This window comes from Gymnoscopelus braueri (assembly GCF_963280865.1).
Source record: "Gymnoscopelus braueri genome assembly, chromosome: 23".
Taxonomy (NCBI): Eukaryota; Metazoa; Chordata; class Actinopteri; order Myctophiformes; family Myctophidae; genus Gymnoscopelus; species Gymnoscopelus braueri.
In genome coordinates this window covers 32,509,432-32,527,853 of record NC_137625.1, presented here as the reverse complement: position 1 = coordinate 32,527,853, position 18,422 = coordinate 32,509,432, and the positions used below count along the sequence as shown (strand labels likewise).

General features: G+C 41.5%; 1 protein-coding gene across 1 annotated transcript in view; it reads right to left on the bottom strand.

The window, feature by feature from the left end:
- LOC308079979 (thyrotropin-releasing hormone-degrading ectoenzyme-like) overlaps nucleotides 1-18,422 on the bottom strand; it is a 206,088-nt gene that overhangs the window by 165,267 nt on the left and 22,399 nt on the right. The window contains exon 4 of the mRNA XM_080421657.1: nucleotides 1,765-2,041. Coding sequence (XP_080277783.1) covers nucleotides 1,765-2,041 — 277 coding nt within the window. The remainder of the gene's footprint in view (nucleotides 1-1,764; nucleotides 2,042-18,422) is intronic.

Genomic DNA, 18,422 nt, shown 5'->3' with positions numbered 1-18,422 from the left:
GGACACACAAGGTCAAGTAGCTGTGTGTGTGTGTGTGTGTGTGTGTGTGTGTGTGTGTGTGTGTGTGTGTGTGTGTGTGTGTGTGTGTGTGTGTGTGTGTGTGTGTGTGTGTGTGTGTGTGTGCGCGTGTGCGTGCGTGCGTGTGTGTGTGTGTGTATCTGTGTGTGTGTGTGTGTGTGGTGTGTGTGTGTGTGTGTGTGTGTGTGTGTGTACGTGTGAGTAGGACAGTGACAGAGATAAGATTGAGACAAAGTGAAACGCGACAACCTATAACAGCCACAGTATGGCAGAGGACACATACACACACTCAAACTCTAAACACACACACACACATTCCTGCGTGTGTTATAATAACATAATTGTGTGTGTGTGTGTGTGTGTGTGTGTGTGTGTGTGTGTGTGTGTGTGTGTGTGTGTGTGTGTGTGTGTGTGTTAGAGGTGTGTTGAATAATAACAGAATGACATTATGAAGTTATACAAGGATGAGCACCAATCATTTGAACAACCTATAATGCACCCAGCCTGTCAATCAAACCACCATGAACTGAAAAACTCGTAATGATTTTGCAAATGAATATTCATAGCTCAGGCATAATGTAGCACACACAGAACTATAGGGTTGTCGGTGCCTGCCGGAAATAGCAGATCTAACAGCTACAGGTGCCAGACGAGTCCTCAAGGATCTACACACCACCAACATCCTCAATAGCAACATTAAAACAACACTGGACTGGACTAAAACTCCAGGGGAAACTTGCATGTCTTCCCTTTACTGATCACTGTGTCTCAGACTCATTCCTTAGCTTTCACACTTTTAGAGCATAATATGGACATACCTAAACAATTTTTGTTCACTCACTGAAACACTGTCACACATCTTGAATGGCTGTTATTCATAAAAAGGAATGCCTCAGGTGATAAACACGCCCCACTTTTGCATACTGGGCCCTGATTGGTCCCTCACTACCCCGGAGGGAGTGAATCCAATCACAACTGAGCGGTGCCAGACCAAATCTGCCGACGGCATTTTTGTATTTTTTTTTGCAATGGCAGATTCATCTGGTTTCCAGGCTAAGACACACCCACATACTGGTTCTTAGAGGGTTTCAACAACTAAGGATGCCCAAAAAGGAGGCAAAAAGGCGGGCAAAGTATTGTGCTGTCTCTGCTGTAATTGCAGCCACCGTACATGGCGGAAACGATGTTATGTTATGAAGACATATGCCATGATTTGGTGAATGTAACCTTCACTGTTCTAGTACGCTCTCCTTTATGTGGATATGAATACATTGCTGAAATGTGTGCGTTCCTGCGTGTGTGCAGTGCTGAAAAGTAACTAAGTAGCCTGCATTTACTCAAGTACTTAAGTACAATTTTGAGGTATTTTGTCTTTACTGGAGTATTTCCAATGTTCAATACTTTTACTTCTACTCCACTACATTTCAGAGACAAATAGTGTACTTTTACTCCACTACAATTTTTTGAAAACATTAGTCACTAGTTACTTTGTAGATATAAATTGTATATCATAAAACACACATTAACCACTTTAGCCCTATTTTATACATAGGCTATTTGAGAATAGCCGATCTACAAGCTGCGACGCGTTGTGAGCTCGTAGATCTGCTATTTTCAAACATTTTAGTACTTTTACTTTTGGAACTTTAATTAGCAAAATATCTGAGTACTTCTTCCACCACTACGTGCGTGCGTGCGTGCATGCGTGCGTGAGTGCATGCGTGGGTGCGTGCGTGCGACACTCACAGCAACTCCGGAGTCGGTGTGCGTCTCTTTGTATGTGAAGTTACACACGGCCCAGGCCAGGTAGTACGTGGACATGCGAGGCGTCCGTGCAAAGTGATCGGTCACCCAGCCGTCCTCGTCGACCGGTGAGGAGCTCTGGACGGGCATGTTGGACAGGGAGATGTAATCAGATTGGTGGCGTAGGGAGACGGAGAAGGTGGCCTTGTAGACGGGCTCGTCGAAGCAGGGAAACGCTTTCCTGGCATGAACCGGACTGAACTGAGTCACCGCCAAGTACCTGAAAACACAAACAGAGAGAAGAGAAGAGAAGAGAAGAGAAGAGAAGAGAAGAGAAGAGAAGAGAAGAGAAGAGAAGAGAAGAGAAGAGAAGAGAAGAGAAGAGAAGAGCTGTCATCGCTGTCGGGTGGAACATTTCCAAAACTGTTGGAAATGGGTAAAAAAATAATCTGTGTTCCAATGGATTCAGTGTAGTTGTTATGTACTCACAAGCTCTTGTTAATACGTTTCATTGGTTCAATATTCACAACCCCCCCCCACAAACACACACACACACACACACACACACACACACACACACACACACACACACACACACACACACACACACACACACACACACACACACACAAACTTAACCACTTTAACTTAAACAAAATAAATACATAATAACAGTAGGCCTATAAAATGGCACATGCATATTCCCTCCCAGTTTATAGGCATTATAAGCTCCTGCCATTTTAAACTACCGCCATCTTGAGAATGATGCCTTTCCAGGAGTTTGATTTTCCATTTTTTTAAATGTTATTTAGCATACCCAACAGAATCCATTGAAAATATAATATCAATTATTTGCAGTTTCAACCGTATACTGACCTATCTAATATTGGATTAATTGCAAACAGACTACAAGGGGGCGAGTCCAACTCGTTTGTGAGGGTTTTTGAAAACCGTATGGAGTTCGATTTTCCTAAATTTGTAATATGTTATTTAGCATACCCAACAGTAACAAAATCCATTGAAAAATCTCTTCTATCAATTATTTAGGGTTTCAACCATACCTATTTAATATTGGATTCATTGCAAACAGACCACTAGGGGGTGAACCCAACTCGTTTGCGATGGTTTTTGAAAACCTTATGCCCATACCTAACACCATGCACGATTTTTATTAATTACCTCCCAGCTGCTTTCTGTTCCCAGAAAGGTGTTTTTGGTGAAAACAAGTTGTATTCAACTGCCAACAACAATAGGACAGAACGTGGCAGAAACACACTTTTTCCCCCTGATGAAAGTAGGGACTCTCTTCTTTCTTTTGAGATAGTTGTTGTTTACATGTCATAGAACAAAATATTCTGTTGGTTTTGAAGTCAGAATGCTCAAAAACGCTGGCAACTGCAGACTGCTCTAGTCTAGAGAAACCCTGGCAGTGAATGAGTTAAGTAATCAAAAGTACAAATTACAAAGTACATTTTCTTTTCATCATGCATTGCTGTATTGAAATAAAGAAAATGTTCCCATATTCCTCATAAAAAAATATATATAAATAATAGTGAGAATAGCAGATCTACAAGCTCACTGCACTTCGCATCACGAGTGAGCTTATAGAGCTGTTATCTTCAGTATATTTGACATATAGGGCTCAAGTGGTTAATTATTAATGTACGTTTTCCCTTCCTAGAAATGTAGTGGAGTCAAAAGTACAGTATTTGTCTTTGAAATGTAGTGGAGTGAAAGTAATAAGTATCCAAAACTACAAATACTCAAGTAGGCCTACATGCAGTACAGATACTCAAAAGATTTACTGAAGTACCGTACTCAAGTAAATGTACTTTGCTAGCACTGAAGAAGACCAAATAGAATCAGATTTGAGTGAATCAAAGCAGAGATGAAAATACTAAAAGAACAATACATCTTGATTCACTGTCATGATAGATGGCATTAAGTTATTTACTGTCATGATAGATGGCATTAAGTGATTTACTGTCATGATAGATGGCACTAAGTGGAAGAAGAAAGAATGAATCAATCACTTAAACCCTACACTTGGTTAGTGGGGTCCCTCAAGGCTCTATGCTAGTAACTGTTTTTGTTGTCGTTTTACATTAACACATTGCATGCCAGTCGCGTAGATCTACGCCAGCGCTACTCAACACGCGGCCCGCGGGGCCGCATGCGGCCCGCACGCCGCGTCTTGGCGGCCCGATGGTCAAACCCCCCCAAAAAAAAAAAAAAAAAAAAAAAATTTTTTTTTAAATAAAAATATACATTTTAAAAATATACATTTCCGTTCAAATGTATGGTTGCTAAAACATTTTTCAAAAACAAACAGACAGACATACATACAGGTGCGTCAATTGTTACAGGTATAATGCATAGTTTTCTATGCATTTGGGGTTTTTGGGGGGGTTTGACCCCCACATTTTCCCGCCCAGGATAGGTGTCCCTTATTTCAATCTCTGGGAGTTGGCAACCCCCAACGGTCCCAAATTTGGCGGATAAAAGCAGCGCAGCACAGGGCACCAACCTTGGGGGGTTCACCAAACAGCGTGACGTGAAAAAAAAAACGGCGAAATTCGGCGGAATTTGGAAGCAAAGCGTCCTTCTTTTCTCGCGCAGCACCCCCCACCCCCCCCCCCCCACCCCTCCCCCCCCCCCCCCGTTGACAAAACTGTCCCGGTGGGCACCGTGCTGAAACCCCCCCCCCCCCCCGTTGACAAAACGGAAAGTTATGTGCACCCCTGAATATGATGTCAAAATGTACATTTTATTGTGTGTTACAAAATCCAAAATAGGACCGTAATTTTTATGGCGGCCCCTTGGACTTTTGGTATTTTGCTGAGTGGCCCCTTAGCCATCTTAAGTTGAGTAGCCCTGATCTACGCGAACCTATTTATAGCCGCAGCGTGCCAGTCGCGTAGATCTACGCGAACCGCCGATTCCCATGTTAAGTGCCCCAGGTGCACTTTCCGATTTTTTTTGATCCATTTCCGTTTCCGGTTTCCGGTCGGAAACGGAATTATTCGGGTTCCGGTTTTTTCGATCGTATCCGCTTCCTGTCTGGGATCCTGTTTAAAACTCGATTTTCTCTGGTTGTTGTTTTTCTCCTCGCTGATCACTGTTTATGGTTGATCGGCTGTAGCTTCAAGATGGCGGCACGGATTTGGAAACTGTTTTCGCTCGCCGTTTCTCACGGATCCGCTGTGTGTTTAGAACCAAATGAACGCGCACTTTTAACTTATTTAGCGAGGTCTGTGGCGACATGAAAAAAACTAAAAAACAACAATAAAACGCTGGCACTGGTGAGTACATTATGAGATTAAACTCTGGCATGGAATGTGTTAAAGGTAGGATAAGTCATTTTCTTTGGTTAAAATAAGTGTTAAATAGCTCTATATTCTGATGGTACTCATTGCTATAGAGTGTTTGTTCAGTAACAGGAGTCTCCATCTCTCTCTCTCTCTCTCTCTCTCTCTCTCTCTCTCTCTCTCTCTCTCTCTCTCTCTCTCTCTCTCTCTCTCTCTCTCTCTCTCTCTCTCTCTTTTTATTAAACAGAAAATTATTTTTTAGGTCGGGATACCAATTGTATCCAATCAGGATAGATAACTCAGTCAGGATACTGATTAAACAAGTGTAATTGGAAGTGATGACACAAAGAAATGAGCAGACAACATTGGAACTGGAACACAATAAAAAAATAAGCTGATAAATGGGTACTCTCTCCTGATTGGCTGAAATTGTGTCACCTACCTGAAAATGTATTTTCTGTTCATTAAAGAGCTGGAGAGACGCAGAGACCCCTGTTACTGAACAAACACTCTATAGCAATGATTACTATCACAATATAGTTCTTTAACCTTTTAACAAAAACACTTTTTGTTTTAACCAAGAAATATCACTTACCCTCCCTTTAACCCATTAAAGGTAAGTGTAAATAATGCTTTTTAGCTCAAATCAAAAAGTGACACAGATGCGTTCCAGGTCTTAATGGGTTAAATATCTTGAAAATAGCCGATCGACAAGCTCACAACGTGTAGATCTGCTATTTTCTGTGAAGGTTTTCCACAGAAAAGGCTGGGGTTTAAGTGGTTAAAAACTGGAGGAGAGGAGGACATGAACCATTTTATTTGAGAAAAGTGCAGAGAAAATGAGGATGAAAGGAGAAAAGCAGTAAAAAAAAATATAGGATAAAAAAAGAGTGAAGGATGGAGAGAACAGAGGTAGAGATAGAAAATGAAAAGAGAGAGCAGGGACAGAGAGAGAGTTGGGGAGGAGGGAGGTACAGTAACAAGTAAAAAAATACAAATAATGATAACAGAGAGAAACAAGAGAATCATAGAGGTAGACAGAAAAGAGAATTGAATTCATAATCTCCTTTCTAGACCCACAAAAAGCACAAACCAGAATGAATCGTTTTTTTTAACAAAAACAATCTACACTCATTCTCTGTAAAGCAAAAAAACAAAAAAAGCTAAATAGAGATAGATGCATCTAGACTTTAAGCCAGAGGTGGGCAACTCTGATGATGGAGAGGGCACTATATTTCCACACTCACTCCAGAGGGCCACATTGCACATACTGTCGGGCAGACACCTCTTATCTCCGTATTTTAACTTTTTCCGTGAATGAATGCCGTACTTCGCCATTCTATGTCACACAAAAGTATAGCAAAAATAGCCGATCAGATGTAGATCGGCTATTTTTGCTACTTTTGAATTGGAATCCTGTTTTTTTTGGCTATTTTTTAATTGGAATCCTGAAAAGTATTTTTTTTATTTAATTTCTAATGCATTATTTATACTTATGTTAACTTTATGAACTTAAATACAAATACATTGGACATAATAAAAGACTAGTATACTATTATACTAGTCATTAAGCTACTAATATAGACTGAAGTAATTAAAGCGGGTCATGTTTGCATGTTTGGAATTGTAACAGCTGAAATCAATGATATATCAGTATTCTGATATTAACCTGTGGGCCGCATTAAGTGAAGATGGGGGCTGCATGTGGCCCCCGGGCCGCCAGTTGCCCATGTATGCTTTAAGCTCATCAGGAGATGGGATCCAAAACTCAATGCGCACTCACACAACCAAACGGCTGCGATGATGTTTAAATGTGATTATTTTAGTAATGTAATTAAAGGTCCTTTCACTGTTTTATAGTTTTCAAAAGATATTGTGTTCTATGAGTTAAAGAAGGGAAACATACGTCCCCCTTTCACCACTCTACCGTAATAAAATACAAATCTTTTGGATGTTATTTAGCTAGACTTGGCTGGATGCCATTGGCACAGAATACCTTTGTAATTGTATACCACAAGTTGCCTTTAACTAAGTTTCACTGGCATACAGCCATTGAGGGATATATTTTTTTTCTCCCATTTATTCATTTGATTCAACTGAATTTAACATAATTTATATTCAGTGGTGGAAGAAGTTTCAGAATTTATTTTAATGTTAGACAGTATTTATCTCTTCAGCTGTCCTCCAAAATAAATGAAGGGCACTCAGATGGTGCAGGGGTAAAGTACTTGTCCACCACTGTGGAGTCTAGGGGTTTGAATACACGGCGGTGCATCTGGCTTTGTTGAGCGTCTATCTAACACAATTGGCCCGTGTTTGGGGGAGGGAGCGGAGCCTGTCTGCCTGTCAATGTTGCAGTGGTGTAAAGTAACTACTGTAAGTACATGTACTCAAGTACTGTACTTAAGTACACTTTGAGGAATTTTATCTTTTCCCATTTTCAATTACATTACATTACATTATTACAGTCACTTAGCAGACGCTTTTATCCAAAGCGACTTACAATAAGTGCATTCAACATAGGTAGGGAACGAAACTACAGTACTAATCACCAGAAGTCTTAAGTGCATTCTCTTCTAAAACAAGCAACTAAGAGTATACCTAGCGCTAAGGTAAAAGTGCAATATATCAGCTACCTACTTTCATAAACAGATGAGACAAATAGGAAAATCAAATGAGCAAGAAATAAGTGTATCGAATAAACAAGATCCAATAAAACAAGAGTTCGTACAACTAGTTAACAACAAGTAGGCAAGGCGAAGAGGAAGGCTAGTGTTTCCTGAAGAGGTGGGTTTTCAGCCTGCGGCGAAAGATGGGCAGTGATTCTGCTGTCCTGACATCAGTAGGGAGTTCATTCCACCACTGTGCACAGGGGCCAGAACAGAAAAAAGCTGTGACCGTGTAGATCGGCCAGAAGGACCACTGAGCGACGAGGCAACCAGTCGCCCCGTGGCGGCAGACCGAAGTGGTCGGGCAGGGGTGTAAGCATCAACCATAGCCCGGAGGTAAGAAGGAGCTGTTCCTTTCACTGCCCTATAGGCTAGCACCAGGGTTTTAAACTGGATGCGATGCGACACATTGTGGGCTTGTAGCTATTTTCAAAAGATGTTGATACATTTTGAACTTGTGAAATGGGACATTCTGCACAATGGCTACTTTTACTTTTGGTACCAATACATTATTTAAATACTTAAAGTATTTCTAGACTGTAGTATTGATACTGTTACTTAAGTAAACAATTGGAGCACTTTTTCCACCACTGCAATGTTGAATGGGAGGAGTGGGACGGAGGCGCTACGTCTTCCCAGTGGGGGCTCCTCACGGCAGGTGGGTGAGTAGTGTATAACAACATTGGCAATGGCAACACAGAAATGTGTAGGGAGGAATTAATTGGCATAATAACTAAATTGGGTTGAAAAAAAGGGTAAACCTAATTGCCAACGCTACATTTAGAAAGAAAAAAGACAATCTTGAAATCACTGTTTGCAGTTCTTTCTGAGTGGGCAGGATGGTGAGCCAGCCAATCGTAGATCATTCAAACACAAAGCCAGCCGCATTCAAGGGGACACCCTCCTGTTTCTATGGCAACATGGTGGACACTCGACCGGGAGCAGGATGTGACATCATCACCCAAATGTACAGAGAGAAAACACACAGCATCATGGGATACGATGGAACTGAATTATCATGTATGGGTGTCGAGATAAAAGACAGAAATAATTCTGTCTCTCTCTTTTCCTTCTACTTGAAGTAAATGAAAGAACAAGTTACTGTGTAGGTCAGGAATCTCTCACGCACGCACGCACACAAGCACGCGCACACACACAAGCACGCGCACACACACACACACACACACACACACACACACACACACACACACACACACACACACACACACACACACACACACACACACACACACACACACACACACACACACACACACACACACACACACACACACACACCTAATTAGTATTCAGAACAACAGTGTCACTGAAGGCAAAACTGTTGAGTCAGGAGGTTGTATTACACACAGGAGTGTGTGTGTGTGTGTGTGTGTGTGTGTGTGTGTGTGTGTGTGTGTGTGTGTGTGTGTGTGTGTGTGTGTGTGTGTGTGTGTGTGTGTGCGTGTGCGTGTGCGTGTGCGTGTGTGTGTGTGTGTGCAGAGGGATTGCTATTTATAGAGAGATTATGATCTATAGCCTAACAGAGAGAGAACTACACGTTGTTCCTAGTTTCTGAAGTGTCTGCATGAGTTTGCATGAGTGTTGTGATTTCAAGACTTTTCCTTTTCTGTTCTTTTTACAATATGGGTCAAAACATTGGTAAAGCGCTGTCTAGTCCAGTTTGTCCAAGAGCTTGCGACAATAACATACTGACGTACAGTAGTTGATGATAACTACATTGGATCCATTGGAGCGTATGTTAGTCTGTCGATTGTCTGAAAAGTCATGGTTTTGGACACAGAAGGTTTCTACCCGACAGCGACTGATTATAACAGTCCAATAAAATTACTGCTCATTATATTTAGCTGAAATGGAAATTGGTTCAATGCACTTTTCCAATCATTATGAAATGAATGAATGCCTCAATCAATCAATCAATCAATCAATCAATCAATCAATCAATCAATCAATCACCAGATAATCCAACAAATTCATGTATTGTTATCATCAGTCCCCTCTCTGCTCCAATGGCTGACTCTTGGTCATTGTTATGCCTCCTTTTACAATTTCCAACACACTTCCTCAAAGCGTGAAAACGCTATGAAAAAAGTGCCAAAGACACGCATAACCCAGACCTATACGGTTACACTCAGAATTATTCAAATTGGGAAAATTAGGTTTATTGGCAAAATTCATAAACTGTAAGCTGTTTACAATAAGCAAATTGAACAAGAACAATTCAAATAGCTCAACACAACTAATATTGCAAGTGATTTCTTCAACGTCAACTAAAAAAGCAGTTTTCAATGACTACTACAGAATCAAAAGACACATCTAGGCAGGCTGCTGGATCAAAATCTGAGGAAGAGCATTGGTGCTCCAAACGTCACCCACCTTTATAAATTAGCCAACCGTTGAAAATGGGAGCTACCTGGTGTGTATATGAACTTTCCCTGCATGCTGAATCAACGCTATAACAAGGGTTGCAACAGTTAATCAAACTAATCGATTTAATCGATTATAAAGCATAACGGAAGAGCTTGTAGATCTCCTATTTTCACTATTTTTGCACGACACCATTGTGTGATTGATGAAGTAGAGAATAACTCTTAAGTGGTTATCGATTTGTTTTTAGACATAAAATAGGTTTTAATGCGCTTCTCAATTATTCAATTAAGAAATTGAAAATGTATTACAGTAAGGAAAGGCTTTGAAGCAGTAGCTATAAAGACCTAGTTTTCTACTATCCAAGAGTCATGATAAGCACTGCAATGTTCAAGTAACACACACAAAACGAAAGAGAAAGAACATACAGTGACTTGTAGAATCACTGTGGCAGCTGCACAGGTTAAAGTGCCGATTAAATCAGTGAGCCGTGAAAATCAAACAACCGGGATTCTAAAAATAGAACAAAATACCTTGTTGGTGCTCGTCATGAAAAGATTGAGACGTTTATGGCCCTGCGGAAAGTCATTCTGACTGTCTGCTTCAGTGCTTGGGCTTCAGACATTATTATATGACAGAGCTTAGTGAAAGCTTCTGCTCAGGTTGGATATGGTACACAGCAGTGGTGGAAAAGGTACTCACATTTTTTACTTAAGTAGAACTATCAATACTGCAATGTAGATATACTCTGTTACAAGTAAAAGTCCCATATAAAAAATGTACTTGAGTAAAAGTACAAAAGTAATGCTATCAAAATGTACTCGTTATGCAGAATGTCACATTTCACAAGTTCTCAAATGCATAAAATGTATAAAACTCTTTCGAAAATAGCAGATCTACAAGCTCACAATGTGTCGCATCGCGACGCATTGTGAGCTTGTAGATCGTCAATTTTCAAATGGCCGAAATATATATAGGGCTGAAGTGGGTAATGTGTGTTTTGTTATAATAATCAAAATCTACAAAGTCACTAGTAACTAAAGTTTTCAAATAATTGTAATGTAGTAAAAGTACAATATTTGCCTCTGAGAGTAGAGTAGAGGTAAAAAAAATTGGACATTGGAAATACTCAAGTAAAGTACAAATACCCCAAAATTGTGTAGATTTCTTTTGTTACTTTACACCACTACACAGTACGTCCATCAAAAAAAAATGGAAGTCACTACGTTTAACCAGGGGGGCGCAGCACGTGTACATGTTTACAGAAAAAACGACCATGCCAAAGGCCCATCCCTAACTCATCGAATGTCAGTGTCCCTCAGTGAACATAGCAGCTCCTAAATGTGCCTATCTATTTTCACCCATTTATGTCATTATGTAGTTACCACAGCAACGAAGTGTCGGGTGGGAGGAGGAGGACGAGGAGGAGCACAGAGCCCCCACTCTCAGGGGCAGGTGGGTTTAGTCGATAGGATGCAACAGCAGTGTCAACAGCAGCAAAGTGTGGGGAAGAATTAATTTGCATGACTAAAAAAACTAAACAAAAAACAAACAATGTCTGAATAAACACACATCCCATCCGATCACTTGTAAATAATCAGATCAGATTTAATAGCAGTGTGGACAGTCGGTCCTAAAGATTGTGGGGGTACAATTCAAGTCTGAGTCATACAGTATATGACCAGCGGGTGCTTAAGAAAGCATCATCTATTAGAGCGGACAGCTCTCACCCCCTAAATCCTGAATATGAATTATTGCCTATCCGGCCAAAGGTTAAAGACCCCTGCAACTAAAACCAAGGTACTAATTCTCATTTGTATTTAGGAAACAAGACCGCAAGTACTTTTTTGGACAGACCTTTTAGACAAAGTATTATAAATGTAATTGTGATGTTTACATTTTTTGCCTAATACAATATTCAATCAATCAATCAATGTACCTACTTCCATTCGTGCCATCAATAATGGAATCAGGAGGAGGTACTGTAGCTATTAGTAGCTATTATTATCTGGATCTTGTGATAATGTCTATGTCTATGTTTATGTCTTGTGTATGTATGTTTACTGTATATGAGGCGCAGTTTACGGAGCTAGTTCAGGCCAGGCAACTCAAGGGATTGGGGCAACCGATCAGGTGACTAGTCACATGCACTTTCCTCCTGATCGGGTGGTTATAGGTACTGCGTTGTTACCTGCTCACTCTGGCTGCCCTGTCTTGCTGAGCTGACGTGTGTCGCTACTGCTGCTGCTGTTGCTGAGATCCTGCTACCGCTGCTTACCTGCTGCTGCCCATGAAGTCATATAAACTCATCTCCTGGTCGTTCGTACTCCTCGGCATGTCCTCCTCCTCCACGGACACGGGGAGCGGGTCCCCCGGCCAAAGAGTAGTTCCCGGCTGGTAGTCCAAAAACAGCTGGGTTACGTATGCTGCTGACCATGAATAGTCTCATATTGTTCTCGTAGGTGGTCATTCGGCGTCGTTGTTTCTTGGTTGATGGTTGTAATCATAGCTACTCAGCTGTGTGCTACTGGTTCTAATCGTGGTATTACTTTCTTTACTAAGTAAAAAACTAAATTAAATTATGGCTAAATCGCTTGCTAAACGCTCAGCTCAAAAGCAGTAGCGTTCGTCATTGATCGATATCAGTATGGTCAACTAGAGAGTGTAGAAATAGAGTAACGACACGCTTGATTCCGCCGCAAAACGGGCTCCTTTAGTTCCAAACATTGGGACCGCCTCATCGAGTCAAACGGAGCACTTCCGCATTCCGGGCTATAGTTCCAAACATTGGGACTGCCTCATTGAGTTAGACGGAGCACTTCCGCATTCCATTCTTACAATGGGAGTCGACGCTAGTGTCAGAACTCTCTCTATGGCACTGGGTTGACGGTAATTCACCAACAGTGTTGCTTAAGTTGCTATGTTTTCTTATCGTAAGCAACGATGGGCTTGGGGTTCTTTTATGGTCCCCAGTTTAGCGTGTATTTGTGCAAAGTAGTTCACTTTATCTCAAGATTGGGTTTCTAGACTGGTTGCTTGCTTCTCTCTCAAGAGATGACGTCACCGATCTATCGTTCACAGAGGAACGGATCCGCGCTGATATGGCTGGTAAGTGCTACTGCCTTGGTAGAGAGAGGGCATGGCTTCACTTTGTGATTTGCTTTGCTTGTTCTGGCTCTATGTTCAGATTAATATCTTTATGTACTGGTTAAAACACGGATATGCTCAGTTGGCTGCATCTTGCTTAATTTATAGTTTAATGTATCATGGTTAGTTCAGTGGCTTTAGACGGTTCTCTTATTCTGAAAAGCTCGTCCACCGGATGTTGTTTGAGGCTTATAGTTGATGACCGAACACTTCTCTACCCATGCGAAGGAGAGATGGGAAGCTAACTTGTGAGTAGCGTTCAAGAAGTAGTTGTTAATGCTGCTAGAATTCATTGAAATTGATTTAGCATTTATCCATAGGAGGTTCTGTTTTGGCGTAGGGCTGGAACGGATGAACTATTACGTTATGGGATAAAGGGATACGTTTTGTTCCGTAGTCATGCTGTCTGACTCTATGATTGGTTGACTTTTCTGGTGTAACCTGGGAATTGTAGTCTCTGCTCAAGCCTCCGGCGTCAGATCAGTGGTTATGATACAGGCAGAGAGATTTTATTCACGTGCCAATCGTGGCATAAGCTATATTTATTATTTTACGTAGTCTGCGTGGTAAAATAAATTTCAATCAGGCTGGATGGCATAAGATGTTAAGTAATCTCAGTAAGCACAGCAACTAAAGCATTATATTGATAAAATTATTATACGTTATGAACTTGCTTGTGACTTGCAAATACGAGTTAAACAGCAATAATACTAAGTATCACAGCGTAGGATTAATAAATGTGCAAGTCTAGTTGGTGTTAAATATCATAGGTTACGGGTCCGTTCGGATTCCAATCATCATTTAGCAGTATCTTTATCAGAAGGCTGCGAGCATGTTGTAAGGATGTGCATAGATCATTCTATGCTTAAAGCAGTCTGTAGTTGTGCAGACTGGCATTATATCGCGTTAATTTTATTTATGGTGCTGATGGTGGCTATAGTTTATCTCTCGTGTAGCTATGTCTGGCATCTATTTGCAGAGTAGGAAAATGGCACCAGACGTTGTCAATTCATGTAGCAGTTCAATTGCTCTAATATGTGGTGGAGGTAAAGTAGGCCGTTCATATTACGATGAAATAAACAAATGAACTTGCAGTGCAGATTAGACGTTATTGGTTGCATTCTATCGTTGCTTATGCTCTAGTATTGCTAAATTACACTTGTTAAGGATCAGGATGAGCTAAAGGGATTCTCATTTTGCTGCATACACTTGGATAAGAGATGGTAGAGACGTTGTAGCACAGGCTAACACAGTACGTTTGCTTCTTGTGGAAGCTTTAGATTGTCGTAGCACAGGTTAGCACAGCATGTGTGCTTATGTGGAAGCTTTAGATTGTTTGTAGCACAGGCTAGCTCAGCATGTTTGCTTCTATGTGGAAGATTAGAGTGTTGTAGCACAGGCTAGCACAGCATGTTTTGCCAACGTGGAGGCCGAATTGTTAGCACAAGCTATCTCAGCATGCCTTGCTACGTGGATAGCTCTGGATTGTTTGTAGCACAGGCTAGCATAGCATGGTTTGCTTCCCACGTGGAAGCTCGAATTGTCTTAGCACAAGCTATCTCAGCATGCTCGCTACGTGGATAGCTCTGGATTGTTTGTAGCACAGGCTAGCATAGCATGGTTTGCTTCCCACGTGGAAGCTCGAATTGTCTTAGCACAAGCTATCTCAGCAGGCTCGCTACGTGGATAGCTCCGGATTGTTTGTAACACAGGCTAGCATAGCATGGTTTGCTTCCCACGCGGAAGCTTGGATTGTTCGTAGCAAAAGCTAATTCAGCATGTTTGCTTCTCATGTGGAAGCTTGGATTGTTGGTAGCACAAGCTAAACACAGCATGTTTTGCTTCCCATGCGTAAAGCTATCAAATTGGTTGTAGCACAAGCTAAACTCAGCATGCTTACTTATGTAGATAGCTCTGGATTGTCGTAGCACAAGCTAAACACTGCATGCTTGCTTCCATGTGGGAGGTACATGGTATATAAAAAAGTTGGCTGCCAAGTGATGTTGTCATGTTATGAGCATCAAGATTACAGAAGTAAAGTTATTGCAACAGGATAGATAGTGGGGCTTCAGTAGAGTCAAGATATCAGTCATTGTCCATGATTGGCTGGTGCGCATCGATTAAATAAAATATATATATTTCGCCGCGACATATCCCGCAGGACGGATAAAAGAGGGACTCCGATCCTGGCTGCTCCCGTTATCAATAGTTACACTATGTTGATGGGCTTTGCTTGTCTCATGCTTATCAAAAGCTGGGTGACTGGAAGTATTTGTCCCCGTATAAGAGGCGCTGCGGTATCCGCCAGAGTGGGATGCTCACGGCATATTTAGCACCACATCACGGTGTGTTCATCACTGGTGACGAGTGTTGCAGTGCAACCAGCAGCTTGCGGTGTGCGACTGACTGTGTCAGGATTGAGGCCACACTCGTGCATTGACGTGCAGCATGCGTCCCCACTCATCCACAGTGAAGCACGCACGCTTCACCTTGGATGTGTGAGTGGCTTCAGGAAGTAAATTCCTGTCCCAGCGGTCTATAACGGCGTCATCTCGTCCAGGGTGGCTCATCATGGTAATTGCAAGAATAATTCTGCTTCTGGTTCTAGATTCCAGGTTGAGCTACCTACGCTCTTGGCGGCACTGTGAGCTCTCAAGGCAGCGTGAGAGAGCTGCTTGAGATGTGGGCTTCTCAATGTTCTCAGCACTATGCTGCATCATCTACTGTGCTTGAGATGTGGGCTTCTCAATGTCTTCTCGGCACCTATGCTGCATCATCTACTGAGCTGCCTAGCTTTGCTGCTAAACTCTGCTAAATCAATTCTGCCAACCTCTGGCGTCTGGCTCTATTGGGCCGATCCAGACTTGCAACAGATGGCATTTCGTGCTAAATCTATTAGGCTATGGATGGAGAGGGATATCGGCGTTAGTTAATATTATTCACATGTCTAACAATCTGCGTCAAGCTGCAAGCTATAATTTAAGTTGTATACCGTATTCTTTCTGCATCAACTGCTATGAGGCTAATTGCACAGGGCGCTTAACCAATTTAGACCGAGGCCGATTCTAAAATCGCCTTCTAAATTTTGACTAAGTTCTGGAAAATTTCAAATAGTTATTCAAAAAATACAAATGCATGTTGCTATACGGTAAATGGCAACATGAACCCAAAATGGGTTAAACTGGTCATAGGATGGCCGGGCTAATCCAGAATTGCAATAACATTGTGTTTGTCTCTCCATCTGTAGGCCTAAACTTAAACTGGTTCTCTGCAAGCTGCGAGAGATCGGCTCAAGCTGTGGGCTTTCTCCAACCTCCGTATTGATGCAGCTACATCTACAGCGCTGCTTGTCTATGCTTTTCTTAAATCTCGGGGGCAATGGTCCTCAGGAGCTTACGTAGATATTGGTTAAGGATTACATTCTGCAGGCTAAAAGCTCATGAGTATGAGTGCTCACGCTGTTCTATCGCTAATTCAATAAATGCTGCTTGCGTATTATTGACGCTTTAATTACAACTCGGGTGGATTGCTGGGGATTTAGTTTAGTGGTGATGTCATGGTGCTAAAAAATGTTGGTTTATTCCTATAGCGCTAAAAAGTTTTTCTATGGCTATGTAGTCAGGCTAATCATATCAAGCTCAGTCTATTAGTAATTGCTGCTCAGGTATCGTTGGGTACTGATTCAGATGTTAAGTAAAGATAGCACGTCTTTACACACATAGTCAGTACACTTTATTTATTATGGATGATAAACAATAGTTATCATTCATCATAGGATGACCTCATTTATATATATACGATATATATATATATATATATAGCAGATTTCTTTGAAAAAGAAATAAATATAGAATGTCCTTTTCGAATCCTACTCGTGGTGCGGTACAGCAGTGGACACTGTAGTGTTAGGATACCGTCTAGGACTCCTGGTTTCAGGATCAACAGGTACCTGGATTCATCAGGCTTGTTGAACACATGGTTGCATGCTGCATTTGTTTAAGTTAAAACTTAAAAAATTAAATGTGAGGAACACTATCATGTTAGTAAGAAACAAGTCATGGAGCTCCACCATTCTCACAGATGGTTGGTCTGGCGTCAGGCCCTGTGCTCTCAAGCCGTTTTGGGGGTTCTTGCTGTTTTGGGGGTTTAATTCATTCCCTGTAAATGCTAATTGGCATGTAACATTCATTAAAATGTTATCCTTACAGGGAATGAATGGATTCAGAGGCCTGACGCCAAACTATGCTTCCTCTTGTTTTCTATACCATGCTCAAGCTTGCAAATATATATTGCTAATAAATATATATTCTAATTCAATCTAAGAGTTGTCTGACTGAAATGAGGCGCAGTTTACGGAGCTAGTTCAGGCCAGGCAACTCAAGGGATTGGGGCAACCGATCAGGTGACTAGTCACATGCACTTTCCTCCTGATCGGGTGGTTATAGGTACTGCGTTGTTACCTGCTCACTCTGGCTGCCCTGTCTTGCTGAGCTGACGTGTGTCGCTACTGCTGCTGCTGTTGCTGAGATCCTGCTACCGCTGCTTACCTGCTGCTGCCCATGAAGTCATCCCACCCGCCTCCCCGGCATCCACCTGTAGGCTCTGTTTCTAGATCCCCCTTGGGGGTTTAATTCATTCCCTGTAAATGCTAATTGGCATGTAACATTCATTAAAATGTTATCCTTACAGGGAATGAATGGATTCAGAGGCCTGACGCCAAACTATGCTTCCTCTTGTTTTCTATACCATGCTCAAGCTTGCAAATATATATTGCTAATAAATATATATTCTAATTCAATCTAAGAGTTGTCTGACTGAACTTGGAGTTTCTTATTATTATCTGCTGTAACAAACATGAATTGCCCAGTTTGGGACATAATAAACTTGATCACATTTAATACCAGTGTGGACAGTCAGTCCTAAATATCAGATTTGAGAAATATACGTGTGTGTGTGTGTGTGTGTGTGTGTGTGTGTATTCATTGCACATAATTAATATATTCATGTGCAATGGATACACACACGTGCGTGCGTACGCACGCACACACGCACACGCACACACAGAGAGAGAGAGAGAGAAGAGACAAAAGTTTGGATTTATGAAAATAGTGAAGAAAGAGCATTAACAATTACTCACTTTCTCACACACACA